General features: G+C 44.9%; 1 protein-coding gene across 2 annotated transcripts in view; it reads left to right on the top strand.

Moving 5' to 3' along the window:
- Positions 1–10,626, top strand: part of SIPA1L2 (signal induced proliferation associated 1 like 2) — a 273,295-nt gene extending 262,669 nt beyond the window's left edge. The window contains exons 20-22 of one of the 2 annotated variants that reach the window (XM_075532082.1): positions 3,871–3,994; positions 4,902–4,983; positions 9,254–10,626. In XM_075532082.1, the coding sequence (XP_075388197.1) occupies positions 3,871–3,994; positions 4,902–4,983; positions 9,254–9,400 (353 nt within the window). In that variant the 3' untranslated portion in view covers positions 9,401–10,626. The remainder of the gene's footprint in view (positions 1–3,870; positions 3,995–4,901; positions 4,984–9,253) is intronic. The other variant, XM_075532091.1, reaches the window with a different exon arrangement.
- Positions 10,627–19,386: the final 8,760 nt, after the last annotated feature.

Genomic DNA, 19,386 nt, shown 5'->3' with positions numbered 1-19,386 from the left:
CGGACACCCCTTGCTGAGGGGTTGTGAGGAGGAGATGAACCAGGCAGGGTACAGGGTAGCAACAATGAAACATAAATCTTTCCTCTAGTTCTTAAATGTTTCCTCCCCCTGCCCACTATCATGATCCCAATTTTACCTTACAAATCTGGCTAGACCAGAGGATGTACATTGGTACAGATAGCAACTAGAAACACAGGGAATCCAGGACAGATGACTGCTCCAGGACCAGTGATGAGAGTGGCGATGCCTGAAGGGTGGAGAGAATGTGGGGTAGAAAGGGGGAACTGATTACAGGAATCTACGTATAGCCTCCTCCCTGGGGGAGGGACAGCAGAGAAGGGGGCAGGGAGAGATGTTGGACAGTGTAACATATGACAAATAATAATATTTTATGAATGATGAAGGGTTCATGGAGTTGGGGGAAGTGGGGAGAGAGGGGGAAAAATGAACAGCAGTTATTAAAGGGCTCAAGTAGAAGGCCAGTGTTTTGAAAATTATGATGGCAACAAATGTACATATGTTCTTGACACAATGGATGGATGTATGGATTGTGATAAGAATTGTACAAGCCTCCAATAAAATGATTTAAAAAAAAGAAATGGATCATCAACGCTGACTTGGGCACCCTCCACAGCATAAAGCACATAGACTGGGCAGACCTACGGTGTCTTCCTCTAGAGCAGTGGTTCTCAACCTTCCTAATGCCGCGACCCTTTCATACAGTTTCTCATGTGGTGATGACTCCCAACCATAACATTATTCTTGTTGCTACTTCATCACTGTCATTCTGCTACTGTGATGAATCGGGCAACCCTTGTGCAAGGGTCGTTCCACCCCCAAAGGGCTCGCGACCCACAGGTTGAGAACCACTGCTCTAGACGACGGCAGCAGGACGAACTGAGCTTGTAGTGTGAGTGAGTGAATGTGAGTGTGCAGCCCAGACATCAGGCCCCACTGCAGAAAGGAAATCATCACCGCCCGCCCCCTGCAAAGTTTATATTTTCATTCCTATATGCTTGATTTCGTAAGCAATAAAATAAGCTGACAGTTTCTGAGAAAATACTGTTTATGTGAAAAGAAGGGAATATGTATAGATAGAGAGATACAGATATGTGCAACATGTATGGAATTTGAATAATTATAATTTTCCACTGTCTTAACTGCTCAGTGAAGTTTATGTTCCCACATCTCTCTTGTGGTTTCTTTGGACCTTTTGGTTCAATGTTATTACTTAATTATTACTGAGTTTTTATCATCACAGAAATAAGCTGTGGAGGAATAAAGCTTGCACTAACCCGAAACTGTCCCTAAGATGACCTATTTCATAAAGTCGTTGTATAGTCTCTACTTCACCAAGTAGTTTTGCTCTCCCATCCCCAGTCTTTTGAGATCCAATGTCCAATCCCCTTTATGAAGCTACATGGCTGGCAGAACTATTTTTGGTGTCTTGCCTCCTGACCAGTAGGACTTCATTTCTCCCCCAAAGAATGTCTGAATGGCTGCCAGTAGCGATTGCTTTTTCTCTAACTCTGTGTGTATTTTATCAATTAAGGGAAAAGTAGGTCAAGCAAATTGAGATGTTTTCATCCAGATACTTAGACTTGACCATCAGATCCAAGTATGATGGGGCTTCGCAAAGCTTGTGGAAAAGTGTCATTAAAATGTCATGGCATTTTTCCACAAAGTTTCGGGGCCCACGTGTACATTAAGAAAGAGAGAACTGTAACCACCTCATCGCTGGTTGTATAAAATGAGGATGAGTCCATGGAACCCTTTTACAATAGATAAAGCCATAAAGACTCTCACTTTCTTTTGGTGTGCCTTTTTCATCAGTAGTTAAGTCACTGGAGGAGACAAACACATCTGTTGTTGGTTTAAAAAGGGGGTGCAGGTATGCTCTGTTCCATTATTTGGTGCTCTTGAGAACAGAGGTTAGCTTGGGGACTGCCCCAACCAGACCTTCCCACCCCCACTCGCCAGAGAGCTGCTCCTAGTCACCTGTATGACCATCATTCTGCCCGTCACTCGTGTGGAAACACAGCACACATACTTCATCTGGGAAATGCCTTACCCTTAATTAAATCCCAGAGTATTCCATTTAGTACTCAGTGCCTGTAGCATAAGTGTCTCTCAGGAATGGTCAGTTAGAAAATGTTCACGCTCTCTTAGATGACTGGAAGTGCAGAGAAGGCTCGTCTTAAGCTTTGCAGAAATGTGGGTTGGAGGGCCTCGGCCTTCAAAAATGCTCATGGTGGAGGAGGCCGGGGAGAGCTCTCCGTACCGCTTCCAGGGGAGCCTTACATCTTTATCAGGGCACAGGTGGTTTGTCCACCACTGTGTCCAGAACTTTACAGCCCCAGTTGTCTTCAGACGCTGCTGGCAGCCTTCAACATCACCGTTGTTTTTTTGTTTTTAATGAACTACAAGTTCATGACCCTCCATACACCAAACAAGTAGATAGCCTCATTAGCCGGCCCCCCCCGGCAGCCAGTGGGAAACAGAATGAGCTCAATTAAGAACAGAGCACCACTGACACGGACCCAAATGCATTTTCTTCGCCATCAATCACGTCATAAAAGGAGTGCAGCAGCATTGGCTCACCTGCGATGGCTCTCAGACTCCAGCCGAAAATGCACGAGTGTGCTCTGAAAGCTTGCACGGGGCCCTTAGGCCAGAGGGAAAAGTGGGTAATTCGATATACGCCTGAGTTTCACTTCCGCACTGTCCCAAACATAATCGTTTGCTTACTGCAAAACACCCAACATGTCAATGTATTTAACCTCTAGGCGTAGGCTAACCCAGTGCCGATTCGGAAGAATACCAGATCCCCTTTCTCACTGAGCTCTTGAAGCACTGGCGATTAAGTTCCTGGGGCCGAGAATAGGATGGGCGCGTGGTCCGATAAGACATTTCAGGCGTGCTGATCATTGTTCCTGCATTATAAATACGGTGTCCCAGAGAGCTTCCTATAAGGAATTCTAGTGAGAGTGCCTATCTAATCTCCCCCACCCCCACTATCTTCACGTTCTTGGAATGAGACATTGGAGGGCGAGTCATATAGATAAGCTTAACAGTGTGGCATATATTTATGGTTGGGTTTGTGGGGGCGGGGGGTGTGCCATGTTGTGGGGCAGTACATGAAAATGATTCTTCAGAGGGTGTGTTTGCCCCCCTCCCTGTGTGTACTTAACCGCCAGGGGGCTTCCAGACGTTCTGAAGGGCAGAGAGACACTGCTGTTCATAGGAACCTTCTAAATCTTCTTTCAGGTCTTGATTCAGATGAAGAACATGGGCTGCTCGGTCACCACACGTCCTTTCTAGGTGACTGTCGGGGGCTGATCCCTGATACTTTGTGAACGTCCCTCTCCATTTCATGTTTGCACGTCTGCATGGTTGCCCAAGCCCCGCGGGGTGGGATCCGGAGGGAGAATTGGGTTGACTCTGTCTCCAGAATTGTTGTGTGAGTTCAGGGAGAGCTTGAGGAAGGGTTCATCTAGTCACTTTTAATCAAATCACTGTCCAGCTCTGCTGTGCCATGCACAACTGGTGACTTGGGCATTCGGAGAGATGTACAAAGAAGAAAGCCTATTGGCTGTAGCCATTGGAGGCTCTGCTAGACATCCTTATGGCCGTGATGATCTTGTGCCGTACACCCTGAAAGGACAGCCAATCTTCATGCTTTCCGATTGCCAGCAGCTTGCTGGAGTTTGTTTTGTTTTGCTGTGTTGTGGTTTGTTTTTGTTTTGTTTAGAATAGGGCAATCATTGAATTTAGGGAGGGTTAGTTAGCTACAAAACTCATTTCCAGGAATAAGTGTTGTGGTGGGCTATTCCTGAACCCCCTCTCTGTGTGTTTTTGTCCCCTTCTCAGACCAGAGAGTGGCCTCCTTCTGTACATTGACAGACATGCAGCACATGCAAGACTTGGAAGGGGCTCAGGAGCTCACCTTATGTGTAGACCCAGGCAGTGGGAAGGATTTCCTGGATACCACTGGGTATGTGAATCTCTGAACCCCCTCGCACCCCCTTCTCCCAGGTCTTCTCAACTTAAAGTTACTCTGCATGTCCCAACTAGTCCAGGAGGCCATGTCCCACCTATGAGTTCTAACCCCAGTCCTCAGTCAGAATCCATAGGAGAAGCCTCAGTCCCAAGCCCAGCCTGAATGTTCCACCCAATGGGCAGGCCCTTCTTGGGATATAGGTTGTGGAACTGTGCCTTACTCAGGACGTTCACTGATGAAGGGAAGGGCAGATTCTGTAGAATCTTCGTCTGCTAATTACTGGGATGGCACCAGGCAGTTACACCTTGGGTGATCTCAGCCCTCCACCTGCCAAGTAATCACCTGCCTTTGCTGCCGCACATTTTACTCTGGCTGCAGCACATTTCCCTTCGGGATCCCTACTCCTTGACCCTGGCTCCTGCTCTCTGTGGAAGTATGTTGAGAAATGAACCACCTCTTTCCCCTATGGAATATAGAACCTTCCCCAAAGTCATCCAGTCCTAACTCCAATTTGTATATGAATGGAGTTATCAGTAACTTTCATGCTAACCTTGGTAATCCCCCTCTTGAGGGTTCATGCCAGGAGAAGGCACATGGGGGAGATTGAGTCTGTCATTCAGTCTGCCTTATCTCAGGTCGCTAAGCTCATTTGAGTAGTCTCTGTTTTGTTTTTCTACCAGCCTATGTCTGTAGAGATTCTGAATCTCCCTTTTAAAGAAATAGAGACCCCGGAGGGAGTTTCTACCAAAGCAACAATGTGTACACTTTTTCCATCTGGTATAATATAATTTAGTTTCTTGAGAATGAAATAAAATAGTTTTTGAATGAAAACTAATTAAAACCCTGAATGAAATGTCTTGACTTCAACTCCATTGACTCTAATTACATCCTTATTTGCTAGGGAGCGATCTCCATCAACACTGACTGGCAAAGTCAATCAGCTAGAGGTAATTCTCCGACAACTGCAGACTGACCTTCAGAAGGTAACGCAACTCGATTGGACGTCCGTATGAGAATGCTTGCTCTTACACGTTCACCCCCTTTTAACTCTTACAGCTGAAAATAAGAGACCACCCCAAATGAAACCAAACAATAAGTAGACATTTGAAGGCATGAGATCTATTTTCATTTTTCTGGCCCATGACCAATATATTCCATTTTAACCCCGCAAGAGTGTCCCAGTGAATAGGACCCTAACTGAGACCGGCCTTCTGTATGGTCATCCTTCAGGAGAAAGTGGAAAGACCACAGGCTATTACACCATGTACTTAGAAACTGACCTCTGAAGAGGTCACTGCCAGAAAACCTGATCTCCCCAAGCTAGTGGGCCCTCGCTGAGTCAGAGCCAACACCCCCAGGGCTTCTACCCCACACATCAACCTGTGCGTTCACCCTGAAAAGAAATGAAATCATTCGCTGCCCGAGCATGTGTCCAGCCTTTGGTGTTTGATCAGTGAGGCCATCGATGAGTGAGGTCTGCAGAAGAGGACCACGTTCAGGCAAGGGGCCTTCCCCTTCCTGTTGAGTGTTGGGTTAGGGATTACAATGCCATGATTCAGCCCAGCTGAGACTTCAAGTATGGAAATGAGAGCAGCAAGAAGTAAAGCTGGACAGAAAAACAGGGATCCCAACACAAAGCATGTTGTTTATTGAGATTGAAAGTAAGAGGCAACCATGGAGAGAGATAACAGGAGGGGACCACCTGTAGGTGTGTTTGCTAGGTTGCAGACAAGTGGAGGAAAGAGGAGCTTGTCAGAGAACTGTGCGCCCAGGAAAACAGGATCACAAGAGTAGAACCCCACAGAAGACAGGAGGGGTGGGGCCAAGGGACAGACGGAGAAATGAGCTGCAGCGAAGAGGAGAGAATCCGGGAGGAGAAAAAGACAGATGCCATGCAAAACAGGTCCCTGAGTGTGTTAGTTAGAAGAGGGAGACTCTGATGGCTTCTGCTTCATGTAGGAGTTCACTGTTGATTCTTTTAAAAGCTAACAATTGAGTGGGGGGTGGAACAACACAAAAACCAATGACAGAGAAGCTGTTGTAGAATTCAAGTCACTGGGAACATAAGACAATTCCACCCTTGTGATAGTACTGACTACTAAACAAAAAGGTAATTCCAATAGTGATTAATACAACAAAGACAATCACCGTAGGCTGAGAGGACGGTATGATTCCGAGGGAGAGAGGTGGAGAAGATCTTTCTGAAGCAGTGTCATATGACTGACTAGGCAGGTATGTGATTACTCAGGAGCACAGAGCCAAGGACACAAACACCTGGAGAGAGCCATGTCGTGGGCTTGGCTGGTGGAAGGGCCTAAGGCAAAGTGAGTTTACTGTACTTTCACAAGCCATGGTTTGGAAGAAAGTGAGAAGGTAGGCAGCAGGACACAGAGCAGGCAGTTCTGTCAGGTTAGGGAAGAACTTTTGATTTTGTTCCAAGTGACTGGAAGCCAGTGGTGCATCGTAATCCAGAAGCGATCACTCACACTATTTGGGGGAAATAGACAGCAATAGAGGAGGGGCAAACAGGGATGTAGAAAGCCAGGCAGGATGCTCTCACCAGAGGTCAGGCAAGAAAGATATTGGGAACGGTGCAAAGTGGCCATGACACCTGCTGGTGGATTGGATGTGAGATGTGAGAGTACAACATCTCGAGGTTTGGGGCCTAAATGAGTGAACGGGGTGGCATCTCCTCAGCTGGAAAGTACTGTGGCAGAGCAGGCTTGGGCCATTAGGGGAAGGAATTCAGAATAGTCAGGCGAGAGACCCACAGGCTGATCGTGGGAGTGTTCATGTGTCAGGGAGAGGAGGGTGCTCCCGCGAAGGACACTGAGCAGGTGCGGCCAGTGAGAGGAGAAAGCTAAAAAGTATGCTGTGTCCAAAGCAAAGTGAAGAAAGTGCTTTTGAAAGGAGGCACGAGATCAATTCTATTAAATGGTACTGAAAGAACAGATGGCCAGCTTCGACAGCATGGTAGTAGTTGGGGACACTAGCAGACCATCAATGGAGTCCCAAGGGGTAGATTCAAGAGGGAATGGGAAAAGGAGAGTTGGACATGACTTTGTTTGGTTTTGTTGTAGTTTTGCTGTCCCAGGAGGAAAGAGAATTGAGAGTGATAGAGGGTGTGTGTGTGTGTGTGTGTGTGTGTGTAGGGTGACAATGACAAGTTTTGTTGTGGTTATTTTGTCTTTTCATAAGGGAGAGGTTAGAGCTGGTGTGGACGCTGGTGGAAACAGCCCTGACAGGCAGCCAGGTGTATGGAGGATGCAAGGGGGAAGGTGCCTTAGCTGGGGCAGACACAGTCCATACAGTCACCAGAGGTGGAGCGGCAGGTGCAGATGTCTGGGTACACACATGTGCACACCTGCATTCCTACCAAGACCACACAGAGAATTCTCTTCTGATTGTTTCCTTCCCCAGTTACCTGGTGAGTGAGTGGTAGGAAAGAGTATGAGAGGTTTGGGAGACCGTGAGGTGTAAAATGCCATGTTGAGTAGAAAGTAGCCTGTGCTGGTATGATTGCTAACCAAGGCTGAAGATACGTCTAAAATATGCAACACACATTACACTCTGATGACAGCTAGGTGTGTTTCTTCACAGTGGGCGACTAACTGTCCCTGTTTGCCTAATATTGAGAAGTTTCATGGGCATAGGTCTTTCGGGGCAAGAACCAAGAAAATCTCAGGCAAGCCAGATGGCTGGTCACCCTGTCACCATAGAGGAGGGTGCTGATTATCAGTGACAATAGATCAGAATAGTGGATTAGATTAGTAGAGGAGGTGAGTTCTTAAGTGGTTTTTAAAAAGAAGTTCATGTCAACACATCCTAGACCTTGAAAGAGCTTTAGGGTGGCATGCAGTTAGTGGGAAAGGTAGGCTAGGATATGGCCATGGGAGTGGGCACTGAGTAGTCTCAAAATTGTTGTGAGGATGTACAGAGAGACGGAATGCCCAGAGTGTTGAGTGAAAGCATCTGAGTGGATTAAAACAGGAAGGGTGACCAGATGACTGGGGTACCATCTGATGGCAGGAACTGCGGATGCAGCAATAACTACCATGAAAGGTGGCCAGCAGGTCTTCAGCCTAAGGGCTTCTATTTCAAAGAAGCTGGCATTTTAGAGAGAAGTAGTCATCTGGACCAAGCAATGGAGAACAAGGAGCTTATCCACCCTAATCTAGCCTCATGTTCTTGGGGCTCTGGGAGAGTAAGAGGCAGCATTGAGGGCTGCATTTGGAGAAGCAATGCCTTCTGGGAAAGCATGGTAATTTAGAGCATGGGCACGGGGGTCTGAGAAGAGGATGAGAACAGAGGAGATTTTAGCAGCAGGTATAAGAACCATGGGAGGGTTGGGCAGTGGGGTCCCAGCAAGGCTGTCTAGCCAGATTGGAATGAGAGTCCTGGGAATGTTGGAGCAGGAGCTGCCAACTGTGGGTGCAAGACAGATGGGGTGAGTCTTGATGTCCGGACAGGGCCTCCCTTGTTGGGACTGGTTTTCGGGGTCAATGACAAAGCAGGTATCTGATTAGGGACGCCTGAAGAGGAACCGAGAAAGGGGAGCACCCATGAGTGGGGTGCCACAGAGGCCAAAGATTGCCAGAAGAGCTGGATCACTGGAGACAGACCCCGTAGTGTTACTGTGTCAGGAAAACGCCTCCGGTCAGATCCCATGTAATGCCCTGACGGTGGTGTGCGTGCCCCGTCTCTAATTGGAGAAAGGCATCCGCCAACACGTCATAAGGACAACTTTCCAAGTGTTGTAGACACAGGATCGCTGAAAAGCTCAAGGTGAAACGAAGTGCCTGAGCACGTATTTCCTTCTAACTTATTTCATTCAAAGCACACATAGCTCCATTGGTTAATTTGCACGGTAAATAAAAAGTTCATGTGGAATTTCTGGGCATCGTTTAAAGGATGTTAAGTTTAACTTCTTTTTGTCATCTCAGTAGAGTTTTTGGTAGAGGATGATGTCAACTGTAACTATCTCCCTCATATATAAAAACCATTATGATACCAAGTAGGAGCCAAATGTGAAGAAAGCGGGGCATTGTGGACATGTTCACCCCGCTCCTTTGCCCTCGGCAGAAATCAAGAGCAGGCAAATCACCTGAAGAAAATAAGCCTCCTCTCCCCTTAAGCAGTTCATAAAGAAGTATAAAAATCAGAACACAGGGCTCATGGCTCCCAGGCTTAGATGGAAAGAGTAGAAAGCCATTTACTGTCCTGACTCAGTCTGTGTCCTCCTCCCTCCACCAGGAAAGGCAGGACAAAGCCGCTCTCCAAGCCCAAGTTCAGCATTTGAGACAAGATAACATGCGGCTGCAGGAGGAGTCCCAAACAGCAGCCGCCCAGCTGAGGAAATTCACAGAATGGTTTTTCAGTACCATTGACAAAAAGTCTTAACGGGTCATTCACGCACACCGCAAGAGGACCGGGGGGACGGCCGTGGACTCCACCAAGTCACGGCGTGCTTGCTGACCCGGCTTTCAACGGCCGCACACGTCTTTGCTCTCCCACTCTGTCCAGCACCACTGAGGGCAGCGGCTCCCTCCAGAGCGCCGTTCCTTCTGGGTGGCCCCTTGTGAAGGGAGAGAAGCCAGCGGATGTGAAGAGGAATGTACCTCCGGGGGTCAAGGCGAATGTCAACCTCTGTTGTTGTGAACCTTTTCCCTTTGGGTTTGACTGAACCAGTGCTCTGGCAGGGGCGTGCCTCAAATGGGAAGAGGGTCGGGTTGTATTTCCAATGGATCAGGTGACCTGATAGAGATGTTAACGCAATTTACCCCCATGCAGGCTTTAGTGCTGTAAAATACGCATAGAAACCAATCATCAGATGTCTACTCTAATGTGAAAGGTGCTCTATTTTTCTGTGTGTGCAGTAGTGTATGGCCCCAGCCACTGATCGTAGCAATAATAAAGGAGGCGCGTGGTACGTAGTTGAAGGAGCTGTGCTGGGGCGGGGAGGGGGGCAAAACGAAGCACTGACGCTTTCACTCTAGTTTGAATGCAATTACTTTAGAGACTTTATTTATTTGCAGCAACAAATAGTGCCTGAATATTAACAGTATGCTGATTTTTTTAAAGATAAATATGCCTTGTAAATGGCTCACTGAGTTATCACTTCAAATCTTAGTTCACTTTTGTATAGTTAAGGCTCTGCCGACAAAAGAGTAAATTTGCTCAGTTACTAGAACTTTCATATATTCTGTGGACCAGCTGGGTCACTTGTACAATGCCAAATTTGTTTATCTTTGTACAGAAGCTTTGATGAAGTGTCTTGTATTTAACACCCTTATTTAAGCTTATTTAACCTTAAACTGTTAATTTTATAAACTTTGGTTTTATCTGCACTATGATGAAGAAGGTAGTTAGCAGCAAGCTTGGAGAACACTTGGCTTGCCACAAACAGACCGAGAAGTAGGGCAGGGGAGTGAACAATGGGATGCTGCTAGGATACAAGTCGTTTGTATTGCTTTACCATTTTGAACTGTTATATTTGAGATGAACATACATTTTGCTTTTTTTAATAAATGTTTTTTAAAAGTCCACGTAAATGAAGGGGTTGTCATGTGAATGTCAATTTTGATGGCCTAAAAATATCAGCAACCTGAATGTATATAAGTTTATTTCGGTTCATTTGCAATCTTGATCTGTATTAAAAAACTGTTTAGCTACCTTCTTATTGAATCCAAAACTGATTAAAATTGAGGAATAGCTAGTATTTATTAATACCTGTTCTGTATTAGGTACTATTTTTCATTAGTCTCTTTTAATAGTAACACTATCCTTAATAAGTAAGTGGTAGGATCTCATTTTACAAACAAGCAAACTAAGGCTCGGTTTAAATAATTAACTCAAGACTATCCTTTTGAAAAATTAACATCTTATTAAACAAAGAATTGGGTGTTGCTTACACTGAATTGCAAATAGGCCTGGAATAAAGTAGTAGGCATTTGAAAATAATCAGGTCCAGTCAGTATAAATTTGAATCAAACGTAAGATAGAAAGAAGATATTAAACAGAGGCCAAAGCGCACAGTAGAAACCTTGTGAGAGCAGGAACTGCATTGAGAATTCTCAGGAAATGGGTTTTTCTAGACTTCGCCCTAAAAAGAATTTGAACAGCCGTCTTCAGGTTCTTATAGCATACGTAGCCATAGATGTCATACATGAAAGTGCCTTCTGTGAAAGCCACAGTCCCCTCCAGATATCAGTCTTTCCCCTGAAATGTAGTATCTGATCTTTGGATCAAACCTGTCCCTCTTATAATGAACACAGAATGAACCTTCTACTTCTCGCCATCTTGGCCATCTCACCTGGACCCAGGCCAGCCCTGTCTCTACCTAGACTGCTCTTTCCTTTAGAACAAGTGCTGGGAGGTCATGTTGATAGCCTGTGTTTGTATCGCTTGCAAGCTCAGAATAGATTTTCCAATGTAAAGGGTAGTTAAAAAAAATCCACAAAGGAAATAGAGAGCAGGTTAACTCCAAAAACCTAAAATACTATCTGCCATTTGTAGAAAGTGTCTGCAGTCTCTGTCCTGTAGGACCCATTCTGGTAAAGTTTTTACAATACGGTTATTCTGCGACTGGCCTGCTTCCACAGCTCTCTCTTGCACCGAGAGCAAAACCAAAACCCTACAAGTCTTTAATGAGCTGGCTTTTGCCTAGCTCTTCAAGTGGACCTCCTATCTCCCACCTTCTTGTCCACTGCTCAGGATCCACACAGCTTGCTTTGCCGGATGCTCCAGCCCACATCCCATGCATGCCTTGCTTCGTTGCTTTACCTGGAACATCGTCCATGCACTTGCAGCTTGCTTTTTCTCAACCGCACAGGGTTGCTCCGTGGATACAGGGCTAAGCACAGGGCCCGGCACACGGTAACTATTGGAGAATGTTGGTTGCTGGAATAACTACTCAAGGAAGATAACCTCAGCACTTTTCCTTCCACACCTTGAAGGCATGTCTGTTCTTCTGTTGAAGCCATTCTACAGTAGGCCGAGTTTCCTGGCTATCGGGTTGGTGGGTTTGGGTCACTTTGGGATGTTGTGTTCCTAGCTGTGGCTGGTCCTGATAATCTTGCCCTGTCCAACGACAAGGATATCCATGTGACCTCCTCCCAGGGGAACGGACAACAGAAAAGTGGGTGAAGGGAGATGTTGGACAGGGCAAGATATGAAGGTGTCTTTCAATACAATGTTAACAGACCTTCCATTTCCTGGGCAGGGCCTGGAAAGCAGCCCCTGTGTAATGCATGGGGGCGGTGTTCGCATTAAAGGACAACTAAGCAGAGGCAAAGTTGAAAAACTGAGGGACCCAGCCCCAAACCTAGCTCGGTGGAAAGCCATCAGCTCTTTCAAAGGCACCACTCTAGACAAGACCAGATGTTGTCTCTGAAAAAGCCATTTTCGGTCTCTACTAACAAAAGAATGAACGGCCCATCAAGTCTACCTGCACAGGGTGATGCCAAAGAACACGGCTAAATGCTTTTAGCTTCAAAAAGAATTCTGCAGCAGATTTTTCCAGTCAACACCAACACTGATGCTGCATAATTCATGTGACTTTGATCCACCTGGTATCACGATGAATGTTCTTTGAACTACGAAATGCATCCCTTAACAAGTAAGCAGGTGACTTGCTGTGTGGGCTATAGAAACTAAATATTACAATGCGTCTGCTAAAAATAACTCTCCATTTAGAATAATTAATCGCAAGAAGCCTTTTGTATTTTCAAACTAGTCATATGGAGTGGCGAATTTTATGTAGTAGGGTAACAATTAAGCTAATTATCATATTAAAAGCCTTTTTATCCTACTATTCCCTATAACAGAATTGAGGGTTGTCATTTAAAATATAACTTACAAAGAAGAGTTACAGTACAGACCTGATGCTGTTGCTGTTTGAACCGCTAAGAGTGTTGTCCTGCTAGCTCAGGGAAGTGGAGGGTTTGATAAGCATTGTCCAGCAGCCAGGCAAATCATGACGCCATAAAACAACTCGTCTACAGAAGAGTCGGTGAAGACCGGACCGCAGTGGGATACTGGAATATTGAGTGCAAAGTACTGACCTGGGACCCCTAGATCTCTGGGGGAGAACAATGTAGACAAACTGATGGATTCGCTACTGGGGGCAAAGTTGTGAATGCCCCCCCCCACGGAGTAAACCCCACTCATTTCCATCCAGATGGAAGACATGTCACTAGAAACAGGTTCGTGCCACAGCCACCTGTACCACCACAGTCCCCAAACTGCCTCACCAAGAAAGGCATTTGTTACATGCCTTTGGTACACCATTTTGAGTTTTAAAACTCTGCTATATGGTAAACGCTGCCTCGGGATGATCCTGTAGGACAGAGTAGACTGCTCCATAGCTTCCAGGGCTGCCCACCTCGATGGAAACTGCTCCGTAGAGTTTCCAGGGCTACACACCTCGATGGAAGCAGACTGCCTGATCTTCCTACTGGTTAGCAGGCCAGGGCTTACCCACTGCACTATTGGGAGATTCTCCTGAGCACCTCGGTCCATAAGCTAGTGCCTGCTCTTCAGAATTCTCCAGTTATGGGGGAGGTGTGAGAGGGAGGGATAAATAAGGGTTTTTACAGACATTCTGCTCCTGTGACTTATTAGTTGATGAGAAACAAGTTCCACTTCATTTGAGTACGCTTATGAATTTTTTGTTGCAGATTAAAGCCCTGCCCTTCCTCAATTCTAGTGTATACATGTCAGGCATATTCATGCTCCTTGCGGAAGATAAACTAGGTAGAGTTAAATGGGTCTGATTCAATGCCTGTTGAGGCAAGTAGGAAATAATTATGTATATGCTCCCCAGGAGGTGAACCGGAACTAGACCTGCCAAAGTCCAAGGAATGTCTTAAGCTTCCGGCAGATCGTCTAAATTAGCCCAGAGGCCAAGTAAGAATTAGGCACAAACTGTAGCACAAAGAAAATTGTCTTCTTACAAATTTTATAAAAGGTTTAAATGGGCATCACTCCCCAAAGCACACATTCTTACATTTTTACACACGAGATGTAGGAAATTTAAAGTTACGTTAAAAAAAAAATCACACAAGACTCCACCCAAGTTAATTGTAAAAATAACCAAATGCTTCCAAATGCAATAAATTCCCCTTTCTCCAGTTTATTTTTAATACCAAAAAGCTGACTGCCCTTTTAAATCTTTGCAATCAAAATTTAGGTACAAATGTTAGAATCTATTAATTCTGAAAATATTTTCACATCTATTTTTCATCCCTAGTATCAGGAACTTGTATAAAATTTTCAGAGCAGTCTTTTAAAAGAACAAATGAAAAATTATGAGCTCCACTATCTTGAGAATAACCTTTGACTGCTAAAATGTAGCTAAGGTATTGAAGAAAAAATTAAAGATCAAATTGCCAATGTCTTGGCCATCGATGCCCATTCAAGGTTGGGCCCTGGGTTTGAAATTTCGCTGTTGTAATAGTTGCTCTCCAAGCCTCCCCTTCATCTAGTGACATCTGAGCATGGCTGTGTGCAGAAGTGGGGGTTGGAGTCGCAGCATTCAGTAGGTAGGCTTCCTTGGCTCAGAGGGCAACGGCGTGGAGAGAAGAACTAACACGCATCTGCACATGGAGCGCACACGCTGGCAGAGTCTCCTCTAGCACTGTTTATAAAGTAAATTGGGCCTGGGTCTCTGGTCCCTTGCCCTTCTTACCCATAGCCGTGCTCAGGGATAGCAAGCAAGGCTACTGAAAGACCCCATTAAATTGGGATGCTTCAACGTGGTAGTTACGTGCTCCACGAGGATCGGGTTAAACGCCTTGCACAAGTCATCACGGAGTCCCATCAGGCTGTGGACTTGCCGAACCACAGGCTGGCCCCTACAACCCCCACTTCTATGAATATGAAAACATAAGAATAGGCATTCTCTATCCCTTTGAATTACGTTCTTGAGGATTCAGATAGCATTTCTCATCAGAGGAACTGACACTCTCCTATAAAGAGCACAAAAATCAGTGGGTTCAACCCTTCAACTTCTACTTGATTTTTTTGCCATTGTTACTCTTGGAATAGATGAAGATCAATATTATCTGAAAACTGTTTCGTTTCTGAATGGTGATGGGAAGGGGCAGTGGTCCCGTTAATAAGACTGGCATATGCAGGCCACCCTACTTAAACTAATTCCATTATGAAGAGGAGTTCTGAAGTTGACTTTTTTTCCTTTCCAATATAGCAAGCTTTTGTTCTGCTCAACTAAAGCAAAGACCTCCTCCGAGCCTGTTGCTCTGAAAAGGAAAACTGACGGCGACTTCATACCCTAATTGTTTTACCATCTCATGTTTGAGGATAACTCCTGCCAATGACACTGATCTCCAAAGGCGACTCCTATTATTTGAATATGGATAATACAACAGTGTAAGAAAATATGAATGTGTAGGAGTCCCAACTTCATGTCTCCCAAGTACCTTTGTGGGTGCAATTTCCTTCTCCTGTGTTGTTGTCTGTGGATCGCGGGTCACCGGCCCTGTGCGTGCAGTGGAACTGCTTCACCAGGTGTTTCTAACCATTACAAGCAGATGGCCCGGCTTGTCATTAGAGGTATCTCTGGCACAGGTCACCACCATTTCAGCTTCTAGTTGAACATGCAGCCCTTTGATGGGCCCAGGAACCAAACGTGTATTGTTAGATACACATTTTACTTCTAAACATATTTACTGATATCAATGATTATGGATTTTCAATATTCTTGCTTAGAAATATTGGTTCACTTTTCACTTTCTGCCATCAAGTCGATTCTGATTCCTAGGAACCCTGTGGAACAGAGTAGAACTGCCCCTTTGGTTTCCAAGACTAAACCTCTGTAAAACTAGAAAGCCTCCTCTCTCCCCCACAGAACCACTAACCTTGTTAGCAGCCCAATTCATAACACACTGTGCACCCAGGTCTCCTTCCGAAACCCACGGTCACTGCCGTTGAGTCCATTCTGAATCACAGCAATGCTACAGGACAGACCAGAACGGCCTCTGTTGGTTTCTGAGCCTGTAACTCTTTATGAGAGTCGAAATCCGCCTCTTTCTCCTAAGGAGTGGTGGTGGACATGAACTACTGACCTGTGGCTAGCAGCCCAATGCAGCCCAGGGTTCCTTCAGAGCTCCTTAGCTCCCTTATAATAATAGTTGGCTCTAGTTCCATGTAGTCTTCTCTGAGGTTTTGTTATGCATGACTTTGTTCCCTTCTGAACTATATCTTATGGTGCATTGTATTATAAATCTTCAAATCATCACAAAGATCATCTAGTTATGTCTTCAAAATATATTTGAAACCAGTTAACTTCTCCCCAAATCTACTATCCCGCTGCCTAGCCCAAATTGCTACCATTCTCTTTTGGAGTACATGGGTAGGTCCCTGCCTCATCACCACCTGTCTAGTCTTTTCACCTCGAATTGTCTTTCCACAGAGCAGGGAGAGTGAGCTTTTAAAAGTAAAAATCCGTCTGCTCACTTTCCTGATTTAAGTGTTTCCGTGTGTTCCCATTATTCTTCCAATCGTGCCCTGAACTCTTAAGCGTCCACCTCCCCTGCTCTTAGCTCCCTGCCACAAGCTCCCCACCCCGCCCCCCAGCCAGACCAGCCTGCACTTTCTTCCTCACACAGGGGCAAGCTCTGCCTGCCACTAAGCTGTGCACTTGCTCATTCCACTCAGGAAATAGTTCCCCTTCCCATTCGGACTTAACCTCATGTTACTCAGTCTTCAGCTTCAACATCACTTCCTCACACTTCACTTTCAAAGAAGTTTAGGAACCAAAAAACTGTTCCTAAATTCCAGCCTGGGTGGTCTCTTGAAGAAGAAATCATTCCCTGTACGTTGAATTCTACCCCTCATCATAATATGAAATTATGTGCATAGTACTTGTTAAATTTTTTGAACTCTCATCTCCTTATTAACCTACAGCTGCATGAGAGCAGATACCAGGTCTCTTGGTCACCAATGTATGCACAGTACCTTGAGCAGTATTTATTACAGAGTTGTTATTCCTAAGAACCATCAAGTCACCATCTAACAACCCTCATCTCCATCATCAGTTGATGATCAAACCACGTGACATAAGATTTTCTTTTTTTAAAAAAAAACATTTTATTAGGGGCTCATACAACTCTTATCACAATCCATACATATACATACATCAATTGTATAAAGCACATCTGTACATTGTTTGCCCTAATCATTTTCTATTTTTTTTCCTTTTCTTTTTTACATTTTATTAGGGTCTCATACAACTCTTATCACAATCCATACATATACATACATCAATTGTATAAAGCATATCCGCACATTCCCTGCCCCAATCATTCTCAAATCATTTGCTCTCCACTTAAGCCCTTTGCATCAGGTCCTCTTTTTTTCCCCTTCCCTCCCCACTCCCCCCTCCCTCATGTGCCCTTGGTAATTTATACATTGTTATTTTGTCATATCTTGCCCTATCCAGAGTCTCCCTTCCCCCCCTTCTCTGCCATCCATCTCCCAGGGAGGAGGTCACATGTGGATCCTTAAGTGGAGGGTGAGTGGGTTGGAAGTGACATAAGATTTTCATTGACATTTTCAAACGAGATCGCCGGTCCTTTCTTCTAGTCTCTGCCAAAACCTGTTCAATATCACAGCAACGCCAAGCCTCCATGAACATACAGGTACCGGCTGGGCATGGGATAACTTGAGCAAGAATTAAACCCAGTCCTCCCAAAAGGAAGGTGATGATTCCGTTAAAGTATGACTCTCCTCTTGTTCCGAAGTAGACACTTAATAAACATTGAAGAAATGGTCTGAATCAATGGTCAATCAAGATACTCATAGAAACAAAACATAGATAGAAGAACTGCAAGAAAGGAAGGGTGTTTTTCTTTGTGGATTTCACCACACTGATGTGTGAAAATACATTTTCCCCAATCTTCCTGCTCTCTTCCAAGATTTGAAGGCACTGTGTAGAATTACCGATAGGTAGGGAAGAATGAAGGACTGGCAGTTACAGAGAGGCAGGGTTTAAACACCAGAAGAACTGGAAAACAGCTGGAAAAGGGAGTCCCTGCCTCTGGAATGTTGTAGCAGGGGCATAAGAAACAAGGATTCCTAATAAGAAGGTATTTCTCTGAGTTTTCAACTCCTGGGAGTCTGTCCTCCTACTCCCTCAAGCTCTTTCCTGGTGATAGCCAGGCATTCTATCCGCATGGACGGACACGGTTTTCAGCAACACCTGCCCAGGCACCATGACAGCACTGGCCTTTTCTCTTATTGTACTACGAAGAAGAGGGGCCACCATCCAGCATGGAGGAGCCAGCGTATGGCTGGTCTGGTGCCGACTTGGGATATCAAAAGATGGAGTTAGATAGTCTAACTAGTGAGCTAGATCATGGTGTGGTTGGGGCTTGGGAAACTAGTGAAGGTTACATGAGTAAGGAAGTCACACAGTCAGAAGGCAGGGAGAAGTGAGGATGGGAGGATAAGAGAAAGAACATTTAGTTCTGAGAAGCTGTAATCGGTTGTGTGGATGTGAGAGAGAGAGGCATCATTTCTAATTTTTATCTTCCCTCCTCTCTCTTTTTACAATACACTTAATTGTGTTTTGGTGAGAGTTTATATAGCAAATTAGGTTCCTATTAAACAATTTCTATACATATTGTTCAATGACATTGGCTATATTTTTCCCATTATATCCACATTATTTTGTTTGTTTTGTGTGTGTATCTAGTTTCCTTGATATAGAATTCACAAATCATAAACCTCCATGGTTAGTTTTTGAAATGAGTTATATATACATACTTCCAATCCGTTCCAATTCTCTCTCCCCCCTCCCAGAGTTCTTATTTGTGCCCCACACCATCTCACCCTCCCTATCTCCCACCCCACCCACATCCAAATAAAGCATTGCTTCAGTTGTTATCTCTGTGCATCTGCTCCTTTTGAGCTTCACAAAGTGGGGAATCCAGCAGTAACAATAAAAAATAAAAGCAAGATAAATGACAAGAATAGAATAATAATAATACAAAAATACAAATAAAGGATATGTAGGTAAACACCACCATCAATATTTAGAAAGTCAGGGCAGAAATTTTTGTCATGGAACAAGTAAGAAATACTTGAGCTAGATCAAATTCAGGTTGGGTCAAATGGAGGTCAACTGACCAAGTGTCAAATTATACCATGTTCAATCTACCATAATCAAGTTTACAGTAATCTGTCTGATAGGAAAGCTATTTAAGCCCCTTACTTGTGGCTAGAAGGGATTTTCCAGAGACAATCGAATTGGCTACTCTGCAGATGGATTTGGGGCTCCCACTGTCACCCACAGCCTTCTGCAAATTGGGTGTTCACGATTTAAACTCTGATAATTTTCCCTTCATCATATTGGATTTTTTTATTGT

This window comes from Tenrec ecaudatus, chromosome 1 (assembly GCF_050624435.1).
Source record: "Tenrec ecaudatus isolate mTenEca1 chromosome 1, mTenEca1.hap1, whole genome shotgun sequence".
In the NCBI taxonomy this organism is placed as follows: domain Eukaryota; kingdom Metazoa; phylum Chordata; class Mammalia; order Afrosoricida; family Tenrecidae; genus Tenrec; species Tenrec ecaudatus.
The sequence above is the reverse complement of the archived record's forward strand: the minus strand, read 5'-3'. Positions and strand labels throughout refer to the sequence as shown.